The sequence below is a fragment of the Scardinius erythrophthalmus genome (assembly GCF_964197995.2).
Source record: "Scardinius erythrophthalmus genome assembly, chromosome: 22".
Lineage (NCBI taxonomy): Eukaryota > Metazoa > Chordata > Actinopteri > Cypriniformes > Leuciscidae > Scardinius > Scardinius erythrophthalmus.
This window is the reverse complement of record NC_138242.1, coordinates 17,726,996-17,740,783: the sequence shown is the minus strand read 5'-3', so window position 1 is coordinate 17,740,783 and position 13,788 is coordinate 17,726,996. Positions and strand designations below refer to the sequence as shown.

Genomic DNA, 13,788 nt, shown 5'->3' with positions numbered 1-13,788 from the left:
GGAAACAATCGAATTTTGCTTTGGTGTGCATGTAACTCTATTTGGGAATCACTGGTTTAATGCCCTATTGTGTGTTTTTCAGTTTCCATTGTAGTTCTGTGCGCTAGTTCGATGTTTGTTAATTTTATAGTCATGCATGGTGTATTATTAAGATGATTTTGAATTTAAATATTATTAAAATTGCTCAAGTGCATTGTATTTATTGTTTTGTTTATATAAAATACAGTATTTTACTATTGTGCCATCCCAGGGTAGCAGTCTGTCACTTTCAGAGTCTTGCTTGAGGATTAAAGAGAGATCAAAGCAATCTTAGAGCATTATGTGGACTTTATTTTTAAGTTGCTCCGCAACTACAAGATTAAGTTATTGCCGTTGGAGTAACACTCTACACAAAGGCGTGTAACATGAGACATCATATGATCAAAATCAGTCTTAATGTTGATAGAAACGTATTTTCTTTCATTAGTATGTTATGTTTAATGATCAAGAACAGTTAACTTTGCTAACTTTTTAACAGTTACTTATTCTGTTTTCTACTTCAGCTAGTCAGTAGCTGGTCATATGAGTAGATCAGTGTCTTCTGTAAATGACAGAAGAACAGGCGTGTTTGTTTGGGAGTGAATTATGCTTGCAGTGCGCTACCATGGTCCCTTTAGGTCAGTAAATAACACAGACAATGCTAGGAACTTGTGACAGAAGTTCTGTTCAGACAGGAAGAAACGGAATGGACCCTCCATAAAGCATGAGCTCTTATCAAGTTATTGTGAGAAATTATGTTCAGAAGATACTTTAAGCCATTTAAACATTAAGAATGCCCTCTCACTCTTTGAAGTTGATCATCATGGATGCCAGAGATGTCAAGTGAATTAAACTGCAGTTAAATTGTTTGGGCAATAGCTAGTTGCTAGAATGGCTTAAGTGGCTTAAGCTAGTTCGAGCCGTATGATTTTCCCGGAAAGCTCTATTATGCAAACTCAGCGTTGTATCATTCATAGTTTTGCTGTTACCTTCTAAGTTAACTGATCTAGATGCACTAAGAGTTTTCAGTGGCAGAGTGAACCAAGGTTTTTGTTGGGAATCAGAGAACGGTTTAACACATTACAAAGAGTGGCTTTTATTTTTCAGAATAGATTTGAGAAGGTGTTCATGGACCCTTTCACATTTCCGGGGTTCCCAGAAGCAGAAGTCAGCATAGTTGGGTAAACATCTATAGTGGTGGATGGGAGATCACAGCAAATATAATTTTCGTATTCCTATTTACTCTATAGCAAAAGAAAAAATCCATTATAGTATTTCCACGGCTTTCCAAAATAGGGAAAAATCACGGCAGTGTTAATTTGTTTATATATATATATATTATATTATATATATATATATATATATATATATATATATATATATATATATATATATATATTATAAAACAAATGTATACAATATATTTTAATTTAAATGTATGGCCCCCTGATGACCTAAGATTTGGCAACAATGTGTGAAGTTTGCAGTACAATACCAGTGTTTCCCCTAGGTTTACAGGTTTGGGGGGGGGGGGGGTTGGTTGGTTTGTTTGGGGAAAATTGACACAGACACTATCTATCTATCTATCTATCTATCTATCTATCTATCTATCTATCTATCTATCTATCTATCTATCTATCTATCTATCTGTCACATAAATTGTCTGGGAGGGTAATGGTTTGTAAAAGTTAAAAAATGTTAACATAAGATATCTCTTTAAAAAAATAAATAAACATATTTAAATCTTTTTAAAATTGACTTTTGCAAATAACCTTTGTTAAATTTATAGAAGTATTTGTTAATATTAATGGACCAGAGCTTAAATAGTTTTATTTTTTAACTACCAACTAAAAAAAGATTTATAAATACTAACAAATATATTGGTCATTCATTGTTCGTTAATGTTAGTTAATACATATATATGACAAACAAATTTCAAAAGGGCTTTTTTATGAGAAGTTTTTATTTCTATGATGCATTTATTGGAGAGAATAATCCTGTCAGACGCACCACTGCTGTGAACGCGCGTTCACGTAAACACAATTTAAACAATGTATTATTCAATGCATTACTTCTATATAATTATATATTAAATTGTTCAAGCAAGTGGTAAAATATTTAACCATGTACTTATATTAAAATCTTTTGTATTTAAATTTTAATACAATAAATCTTGCATGTCACAAAGAACTTGTTTTTCCACCTCCACGAATGAGACGAGTGTTGTTCATTATGTCGCCTTGTTGAGGTAAATTGTAGTTTTCCTTGCTTTAACTCAGTCTTAAAGTGAAAAAAGTAGTAATTAATTAAATAAATTTATGGTGAGATTACTACATTTTATTTAATTAATCGCACTTATGGTGAAATTACTACATTTTCAGGTCAATCGGTGTTCATTTTGATCACGAAACATGCGCTGTCACTTTAATTCAGCGTTTGCAGCACAGCAGAAATAGACTCGGTGCGGAAACGATCTCTGCACTGCTGTATACGCACCGCAACTGGAACGGATCGATCATCGACGGACTGCATCCGCGTGCAGTGTACGGGAAAAAAATACTCACCGCAAACGAAATATATGTGAACCGGGCGTTAGACTTGGTGCAGGAGAGCTACTCCGGCTGCTACTCGCAGTAGAGCGAGTGTTGCCATCTTCAGTTCAGCAACATATTTCCCGCCGCGCGCTCTCTGTCCGCTTGTGCTCAACTGTATGTGACGCAAGTGTTTGTTTGTGTGTGAGTGTGCGCACGTGCGCACTCATTGGGATAATTGTAAACGCGCAAACACAGACAGAAAAGACATGCCATCGTGGAAATAAGATAAATAACATATTACTTAAGGGCCATGTAGTTTTTTTTATATAAAATAACAAATTGTAATCTGGCGCTATAAAGAAAATCAAATCAAAATTACTTGACCTCCAGGGGGGGGCGGGGGGAGCCGTTAGGAGGGCGGGGCGCCCCCCTTATATAATGGTAGGGGAAACACTGAATACTATATATATTGTTATAAAATATAAAACGTCACTTTTTAGAATATTACCTTATAATTTAAAAAACATCCAGCTGAGATGCTTTGGTTGCTATGATTTGGAATATCCATGGCTGTAACATGTTACTAGTATCTCATTTTAAAGAATATTACTGAATATAAAAATGCCTTCATAGGTTTGTAACGAATTTGCATAATGCCAGCCTATGGTTTCATTGGCTGCCCACAAACAACATCTACTTTGACCCGCCCAATCACAACAGACTGGGCCATCTGATCATTCAGAGCAGAGTAACCTCACGTAAAGGAGGGGTTTAGAGAGACAGAATCTTCTAACTAAACATTTTTTATTTGATTTTTATTTTACCTTAGATGCATGTTACCTGTTGTATGAAACCTCCAAAACAAAACGATGAACCTTTAAAATAGCATAACAGGGCCACTTTAATCTATGATCTAGAATTGGGCTAAAATGAAGTGAAGTTTGCTGTCAAAATGCTGGTTAACTTGTATGGAATCCTTGAATCTCTTTTGGATTGTTCTTTGGTTTTTCTGACCTGTATTGGCTGTTCTAGTTTGTAATATCCCTAACTTTCTCCAACATTTGATCCCTTCCTTACAGGACTTGACTACATCAAACAAAAGTTCAGTGAGCCGGTGGATGAGATTAAGGAGGAAGCACCTAAAGAGGAGGAGGAGAAGGAGAAGTCTTCTAGCAGCCCTTTCTATCGCCACGGCACGACTCCAACCCACACTCCTGCCCAGAGCCCAAACCCGTCACCTCCTCACTCTCCTCAGAAGAGCCAAGCACCCAACCCCAGTGCCAGCCGCAAGATAAGCAAAGACAACAGCAGCGTAGCCCGAAAGATAAGCAAGGACAGTAGTAGTGTAGCTCGCAAGATAAGCAAAGAAGAGAGAGCCTCAATTGTGGCAGAGATCACCAAAGTATCCGCCCCTCCTCTTGTACCGGCCATCAAGTTACAGGAAGTGCCCCCACCAAAACCCCCTAAGACCCTTATGCCCCCGTCCAAACCTGCGAGCACAGGTAATGGGCAGCTACATGCTGCTTATCACAGTTACTATGTGAAGCCAATGTCGAAGATGCCTCCACCAGAAGAACCAGAAGATGATGAGCCTGAGATGACACAGTCTAGCCTGGCCAGGATGCCTCCGCCACCCAAACTGGTCAGGACACCCACTCCCAAACCAGAGCCCAAGATCAGGAAACAAGAGTCCATTAAACCAAAGAGCTTAGCTGATACCAAGAAAGCCAGCATAGATATGGCGGATGAAACACTAGCGGAAGAATCTGTAAGTGCTTGGCTACTTTAAGTGTCTCGTTTATACTTACAGATGTCTTTTTATGGATTGTGCTGTAATTGTTACATCATGTGTCTTTTTTACCCAGGGTCCTAACTCAGTTTTGGTTGCAATGGTTATGCTTTTGAACATTGGATTGGCAATCATTTTTGTCCATTTCCTGACATGAAACACTACCATTTAAGGTAAGCTTTTTTCTTTATACACTGCAGTTCAAAATGTTGGAGTCAGTAAAATTTGTATTTAAATTAAATGCTGGTCTTTTTAACTTTGTTCATCAAAGAATCCTGACAAAAATTTTTTTTATCACAGTTTCCATCAAAAAAATTACAAATAAGCAGCACAAGTGTTTTCAACATTGATAATAATAAGAAATGTTTCTTGAGCACCAAATCAGCATATTAGAATTTCTTAAGGATCGTATGACACTGAAAATGCAACTTTGCATCACAGAAATAAATTACATTTCAAAATATAATCAAATAGAAAGTGATTATTTTAAATTGCAATAATATTTCACAATATTACAGCTTTTACTGTATTACTGATCAAAAAAAATGTAATTATACAAGATTCAACTCATTTTTTAAGTCAATTTAATGTAATTTAAGTTGAAATGACTTAAACATCCAAGTTGATTATACTTAAGGCGAGACACGACAGGCAAAAACATAATTTTTACTGGTCAATTTTGAGATTTTTGGATATTTGTCTTCAATAACATGTCTTCTTTCAGACTTCTGGTGAAAAAAAGTCCGAAATACACATTTAGGTCTTTATTTTACTACACTGTGTCTGTTTGCGTCTGTAGATTTCTCATAAATTCAACAAAAGTTGACGTTCTTACTCAACATGCTGCTCCACGATCTCTGTCTGCTCCCTGTCATCACATGCACCACTGGAAGGCTCTCTCTCTCCTGTACAATGCTGTCGGATCCAAATATGGTCATTTCCTTTTTATCAGCAACCAGTCGTGAAAGTAAAAGGGCTGAATGCGCCACCTCATTGGCTGATGATAAATCTTTAAAGCCCGTTTTCTCAAAATGACTTTTCTCTCATACTCCAAGTCCGAAATCTCCACTTCAGTAGCACCTATATACACCAAACTTTCCAGTCTTGTACCTAGTTATATTATGAAGACATTTACAGAGGGATTTGTAGATATATTATTCCTAGCCTGATTTATATAACATTTTATTCCAAAAAACATGGCGAAAAATAATTTTTTTAAAGCTATTGACAGTATTTTCTGATTTACAGGATAACAAAAGTAGATATCCATAAATCCCTCTGTAATTTTTTCCCCATCTAATATGTGAACACAATGAAAAAATTATTTTTAACCTGGATTTATCCAATACTCAGATTTCGCTTTTAAAATATTAAACAATAAATTAATTAAACATTAAATACATTTTTTTCTCATCTTAAACGTACACTCTGTAATTTTTTTCGCCGCTAGGGCTCGCTAACCTCTTACAATAACAAAGGCGTAGTTTGATGACGCAACACTTGCTAAGAATTATGGATCTTGTCGTCAGCGTCAAGCCGACCGATCTAATAATGTTAATGGATGAGTAAATACATCCATGTTTTTATCATGACTGTGATATGAAGCAGTTCGGCATTGCTAAGAGACAGCTATCAGCTCCACACGCGACACGAGCTCCCGCGGATATAAAAGGAATATGGACATTTCATTCTACTGAACTACATGCAGAATTACTACTCACAGGTCAGTTTATTAGACAAATTAAACTTGTGAGGTAACGCAGCGCTGTTATACTTGGTCTAACATTACACTAGCACACTAAACTGCATTTGAATGTGTTTAAAATGTTAGAATATGATCTGTATGTTATTCTAATGTTGATCTAGCTTACTGCTATAGTCTCATACAGACAAACTAACACATACATTTAAAGTTTAAATGTATGTGTTAGTTTGTCTGTATGAGACTATAGCAGTAAGCTAGATCAACATTAGAATAACATACAGATCATATTCTAACATTTTATCATTGTTGAACTATATAACATTGATTAGTTTTATGTAAATGTGCTCACCTGTTTAATAAAGTACATGTAGGAGCGGTCGAAGTCTCGGACGTGGAGCTCTCGTTTATATAATGTCTATGGGAGCTCTCGGCATCTCGAAAACACCGCGCTGATATTGATTCTTGTTTTAGTTCTCCTTTTTTATCCAAAGTCTGCTTGCCATGGTCCATAATGTTTAAACGAAACAACAACAGCGTGCAAATAGACATTCCGAACTAATGTTGTCCACGTCTGTCGCCTTGGTTACTATCAGAGGGCTCTGGTTGCTATGGCAGCACGAGCGGAAACCAGGGATAACGCGGATATGACCCATTGACTGCGACAAAACGGAATAAAGAAATGTGACGTGTCTTCGAATTAAATTACAAATTTCTCCTGGTTTGAAAGTTGTTGGAAACATTTGGGATAATGTAAGTACACAACTTAAAAAAATATATAACATAGATATAGTGATTTTTGCTATTTTTAAAGAAAAAAAGATACATATTGTACCTTTAATATAGGTAATCAACTGGGAAAGTTTCATGGTCATTTCTGCTAGTTAAAAATTTTACCCTATTCACCTGTAGTGTCTCACCTTAAAAATTTAAGGCAGCAACTTTTTACAGTGAACGTAGCCTGTACATTCATACTAAAACTGAAATTGCAGTTTGGAGGATGGAAACAATCCTAATTTCCAGAAAGACATTTTTGAAAAATGTGTTTAAAGCCAACATACAAATAACTGCAACAGTCCCTGCGACAACTAGCCCAAGCTTCATTTTTGTGGATGTATTGTGCCTTTTAACCCTGTGTAACATTTATTCCATTAGTGTTGGATGGCAACCCACACAGTTGTGTCAATGACCTTTCTGAAATCCAAACGGCACCAGGCAGTCTCCAGAGAGCAGAGAGAGCTGAAGAATCAACATATGGGAGTTTGAAATCCAGAGAGCATCATCCTTGAAAATGACATGGTCTAATGTCACGCGGCTCTGGTAAACGAGATGAAAATATTTCAGGGGAAAAAATTACCATTAAAATGGAAACAGAAGAAGAGAATGCAGTGTGACGTGACTCATATCTGCTGATGGAAAGCCTTAATATCAGCCACTCCATAGGTCTCTGGCTTCTGGCAGAGACTTAACTGGAAATGTTTGATGATGCACTTTTACATGATGGGCAAGAGCAGCTGCCTTACTCATTTACCATCTGACGTGTAACTGGGAGATGTGCTCCGAGTGCCAGAGGAATGCGTTCAGGGGACTTTGCTGCAGCGGGCGGGCGTCCGTTCCAGTGCGAGGAAACCGAACGCGTACACCAGCGTCACTCGTCCCGTCTTACACCCTTTACTGACCCACTGCAGTTTCTTCTAACATCTCCTTCGTTCTTCTCGGAAGCTCCCTACTGTACTCATCACGTTTTCATGTACCTTTCTTTCTTTCTTCCCTTTATGTTTGTTCACCTCAATCAACACCGTGTTTGAATTATACGAAGCAAAAAAATCACTACCAATTTTTTTTTTGTGTGTGTGAGTATTGGTACTATTTGAAAAATGGAAAATTATTATATTATTTATTAAAAATGTGCAATATGATTTATTTTTACACTTACAGAGTTTAATCTTTCACCAATGAGGGACATTGTAGTTCTGTCCCATTTGTTCTGGTATTTAAGAGAAGGAAAAACATGAACGGATTTGAAAAGTTAATGATGCACTGATTTCCCGCTCTTTTTTTGATCACGCCCATTCTGGACATGGCAAAACCAATCAAAAAGTCTTATAAAGTGTGTTATTTATTGAATTCTGGGAATTGACTGTTTGTCATGTTATGTAAATGAAGCCTATGCCCTTGTGCATGCGATGTTGTGGAAGAGTTGTCATGCTTCAGATGTCAGGTATGACATGTGACGGCAGGTGAGATGTTTCGGAGAGGGGAAAAAAAAGTCGTTGAGGGCTTGCTTGCATGCTTGTGACCTTGGATGCTTTGGATATCAAAAGTCAGGTAGTGCCACAGTCGGGTGGCGCTAGAGGAAGTAGGACATTGCCTTTAAGAGTCTTTAACAGTACTTCAGTTTACCTCAAACGAAATAAAGGAAAAAGCCTCGTACGAGATGAAGTCTTTGTCTTAAATCTGTAGTATGCAAATTTTGACTGACGCAGTCATTGGGAATTGATTTTAAATGTGCCACTATATTGTAAAATGATTTTCTTTTCGGAAATCTGGAAATTTTACTTCTGTTTGTTATTCTTCTTATCATATTAATGCGCATTTTTCCTCTTTGGAAGGTTTATTAAAGATTTATTTATTATATATGGAATTCTAGATATCGTTTCAAGTGTTTGGTGAGTGTACAAGGGCTTTCTCTTCTTCAAACCCTCATTTGCTTTTAGTTTTCGTTTGCATGGAGACTTTAAATGGACTAACGCCTGTATATCTGATTCAAAACAATCTGAGGTAAATGTTTAAGGCATCAGAATTTACTCTTGAAGGACGTGTTTTATTTGGTTGTATTTCAATTCTGTGCAACAATGCAGTGCAATGTGTACGGGCTCTTTTTTATGTTTTCCGAAGGAGAGTTTGGAGCTCTTATAACAGGACAGGACAAGGAATTATTTTTCTAAAAACAGATGTTGCACAAACAAAAGACATTTATATACTATATAAGGTTTATTCTATTTATAAGAATTTTTACAGAGCACAGCCATTACAATACGAATTCTAAGATATTTTTCTATTGAAATGCACAACTGTATTTTGTCAAAAGCAGTATAGCTCCTTTATATCAAGCATTGTATCTCACACATCAAAATTAAAACACTAAAACTATATATGATTCAATGTGACTTGAAATGCTGAGGATGCAGGAATACTTTTTTGAACCCTTCAATGCAAAAAAAAAACCCTAATCTCTGTTACATTTCGAGCCCATAGAGCCCCACGTATTTCTGTAATTGAAAAGTTATGGTATTATCTGTATAATAAAATGTTATACCTTGTAAGTCTGCTTTCTCCATACTTTTTTCCCCCTTTTCAAATATTGTGCTGTAAAAAACAACACATCTATGGGCTGATTCTCGTCCAACGCTAAAGCACTGTAAAAAATTATATGATCAATAAGTTTTGACTTATTGTTATGGTAATGGTATAAGTTATGGTAAAAGTTTAACTTTTTAACTTAAACTTTTTTTTTTTTAACCTTCAACCTCTCCTCGCATCCTATAACAAATCCTTCCCTCTCGGGTCCTGAAGCCCTAAAATTAGACTTTTTTTATATGTTTATGTAAAAATGTATATTTATAGAATATTTAGAATATTTTTCTATTTTTTTATGCAATTTTGGTGTTCCGTTGGGTCCTAAAGTCAGTTTTTCTCTTCAGTATGCATTCAGATACACAAGATTTAGCATTTTTAGTTTTAATTTTGAGCATTTTTTTGTTTTTTCTATGTATACTGAAGCATTCTTCACATTCCATTCATTCCTAAGGGGCTCAAATTGACCCCGAGTGAAGGATTCGTTAAATTTTTTATTTCACCCACATAAACTCCTCGAATCCAGTCTTTTTGTGTGTGTGTATTTGTGGTTCAAGTGCGACTAAAGTCCAGAGGATGAACACTAAATCTTTTTTTTTTTTTAGCATTTTTGGGACAAAATTACCCAAATAGAGGATTTAATGTAATTTAAGTTGAAATGACTTAAACATCATAATTGTTGTACTTAAAAATTTAAGGTCATTGATTCTGAATCAGTGAATCCAATAGATTCTGCAGTTTTTGCTTTATTAGGTATAGGGATGCACTGATATTTAAATTCTGGCAGATACTAATAATTATCATCATCATTAATATAATATTAAAATTCAATGCAATATTAAAATGGGACCACTTTACAATAAGGTTTCATTTGTTCACAAGTCCCCCTGTGGTGAAACTCAAGCTTTTAATGTTGTTGATATGTCTATGTGGTGTTTTTAATATGCTTTAAGACAAACCATGTGCAAATGCATAAGTCAACCCCATTGCTGAGTATTTTCTCTTTAAATTTGCAATGAATCAAAGACAGACAAAAATGCCTTTTGAAATCGCTGGTGTTTCTGACATCACAAACTACCTTGTAACCAATCACGTCAACGAGTGGATCTCTGAGCTGGTGTGAGTGAGTGGAGGCGGGTCTAATTTGCATATTCATAGAACTGCATATACTAAATGAGACAAGGGTGTAGAGTTTCATTCAAGATAATTTAAGGCATGAAGCATCTTTTTTCAAGGAAAAAACTTTAAATATGTCATTTTGGTGATCAAAGATAAGGGATTTTGCTGATTTTAAGGGTTAAAATTATTGACTTTAACATTAGTTAGCTACATGAACTATAACAATGAACAATACTTCTACAGCATTTGTTAATCTTAGTTAATTGTTAATCTTAACATGTACCAAATATTTTTTTAAGATCATCTATTAACATTAATTACTGCACAGTGAACTAAAAAGAACATGCACATTTTTATTAAGTAACATTAGCAAAGGTTACTAAATGCAGAATATATTGCTCATTGTTAGTTCATGTTAGTTAATGCATTAACAAATGAGACCTTATTGTAAAGTGTTACCAAAATTGATTAAAATTCTATGCAATTGTGTCCAAAAAAAAAATATTAAACACTCAAAACTACAATTGTTAATGTTAAAAGTAAATCACAACATTATAATATAATTACATTACAAAAATCCACCCATTTGGTACAGAATAGCACCCTGTTTTACATTTATTCACTTTTGTTGGGTTATTCTGTAGACAGAATTACAGTACAGTTATAATACAGTGCATGTTGCTCTGAACCCTCTGACCATTTAAAATACTTTCAGCGTTTCACTTTTGCATGACTAAATGTAGACATAGCGTGAGCACCGTGCATCACACTAAAGAATCAGTTTCACATGTGTAATCTTAAACGTCTTCAGAGGTCAAAGATCTACCAGCTTCTAAAAAGCGAATGTAACATGTTGCTGAAATTGGATTAAGACTAGTAAGCAGGGAAGGGATATGGCTGGTTATGTGTTTTCTTAAAACAGAGTTGCTAAGACATTAGCTTGGGCAAAATTATCTTTCTGTCTTTAGCCTAGCACCATTGAATCATCATTGAGTAAACATATAATGGATTATATGTAGTGAATCACCCCTTAATTGTAAGCACTATGACTAAGAAAACCAATGTCTGAGTAGCGTATAAAGTACTTGGCAAATGACTCACATTCTAGTCTAAACAAACCAGGGCTCTGTTTTCCTGACATAAACATTTGTCAGCAATATAAAGCAGGAATATCTAGATTGTTTCATACAATATACAACATTCCACATTCTTTCAGACCAAAGAAATTTGGATGTAGGCCTATAGACCTTGAGCGCCAGAGAAACAAGCATGCAGCCATCTTTAGAAATTTGTGTTTGAACTTCTGTTTTTGCGGTAATTCTGTGGCATCGCTGTCGAAGAGTAAGTAGCTGATGAAGTGGATTTAAAGAGTTTATGAAAGTTATCATGAGTATTGTAATGTTTGAAGCTGATGTCATAACAAATGGCATTAGACCGGGAAGATTTTAAAACGAGCAGTTCATTCATCGGCGCTGAAAAGGGGCGGGGCTACACAAGGCTGCGTCCGAAATCGCATACTCTTTTGAGTGGGTAGCCTTATTTTGATTGAGTTATTAAATCACCATCGCTAAAAAAGAGTGTATTGTTCTATATGTGTGAATGTTATCTGGATGCACATTCGCCATGTTGTAATTATCATGTGACCAACCAGCGTCAGTTACTTCGCTTCACTGCCATTCACAAATCCTCTACTGTGGCCTCATGGGATAGTAAAGTGAATCTCACCAGAAGAATGTCATTCGGGTACTTTTTGCCAACTCTTTTATGAGTACTGTGAATTCTGACATACTACTTTTGTCACATACTGTTTTTTGCCTATATTATATAGTACTAGGGAAGTATGCAATTTTGGATGCAGCCACTAACATTTCTGTTTATTTTGTAATGACCATTGGATGTGATTTGCTATAATATTTGCTATAAGCCACTATTATTTAAACAGGAAATTGCTGCAGAACAAATGAGTGTATTGTATTTATTTTTGGGTACAATCGGACCAAAGGCCCCTGCCTTTACAGTATATTTATATTATTTGTCATCAAAACACATATGATTTTTCTCCATCACTATTTAACCCTCTATCGCATGGTGTTGCCATAAGGCAACATACTCTTATGTTCATTTCCTTGCCACTGTCTCTTTAAGAAAACATTCTCGAGTTTTTTGTTGGAATGATAAGACCTTAGTTTAGCCATTGATGTGCTTTGGTTAAGTCACATGACATGCAGTTTTTTTTCTGTAGCGTTTTTTTTTTTTTTTTTTGACAGACTGCGGTCTCTTGTCGGTAGTTGCTGAAAGCAAACTAAAACATTAGTAACAAACAAGGACCAGCCCATATCACAAACACAAAAAAATTGGAAACATCGCCTCAGGTAAGTTATGATGACATATTCACCTCTCAAAAAAGTTATGAAATTAGTTTTTGGCAAATCGATCAAATGTCTGTGTTACCAAGCGGCAACACTGTGCAATAGTGGAATGACATTATTGCAATAGTTTAGCTAGCTACACTGAACAAAATTATAAACGAAACACTATTGTTTTTGCCCCCATTTTTTATGAGCTGAACTCAAAGTTCTAATACTTTTTCTATGTACACAAAAGGCCTTTTTCCCTCAAATAGTGTTCACAAATCTTTCTAACTCTGTGTTAGTGAGCACTTCTCCTTTGCCGAGATAATCCATCCACCTCACAGGTGTGGCATATCAAGATGCTGATTAGACGGCATGATTATTGCACATGTGTGCCTTAGCCTGGCCACAATAAAAGGCCACTCTAAAATGTGCAGTTTTACTGTATTTGGGGGGGGGGGTCAGTCAGTATCTGATGTGACCACCATTTGCCTCATGCAGTCCAACACATCTCCTTCACATAGAGTTGATCAGGTTGTTGATTGTGGCCTGTGGAATGTTGGTCCACTCCTCTTCAATGGCTGTGCGAAGTTGCTGGATATTGGCAGGACCTGGAACACGCTTTCGTATACGCCGATCCAGGCCATCCCAAACATGCTCAATGGGCGACATGTCCGGTGAGTATGCTGGCCATGCAAGAACTGGGATGTTTTCAGCTTCCAGAAATTGTGTACAGATCCTTGCAACATGGGGCCGTGCATTATCATGCTGCAACATGAGATGATGGTCGTGGATGAATGGCACAACAATGGGCCTCAGGATCTCGTTACGGTATCTCTGTGCATTCAAAATGCCATCAATAAAATGATGACAATTCGTTGTCCATAACATCACCTACCCATACCATAACCTCACCGC

At 36.1% G+C, this 13,788-nt stretch overlaps 1 protein-coding gene across 1 annotated transcript in view; it reads left to right on the top strand.

The window, feature by feature from the left end:
• Positions 1-9,369, top strand: part of jph1a (junctophilin 1a) — a 39,298-nt gene extending 29,929 nt beyond the window's left edge. The window contains exons 4-6 of the mRNA XM_081352509.1: positions 3,632-4,320; positions 4,418-4,514; positions 7,199-9,369. Coding sequence (XP_081208635.1) covers positions 3,632-4,320; positions 4,418-4,498 — 770 coding nt within the window. The 3' untranslated portion in view covers positions 4,499-4,514; positions 7,199-9,369. The remainder of the gene's footprint in view (positions 1-3,631; positions 4,321-4,417; positions 4,515-7,198) is intronic.
• The last annotated feature ends 4,419 nt before the right edge of the window (positions 9,370-13,788 follow it).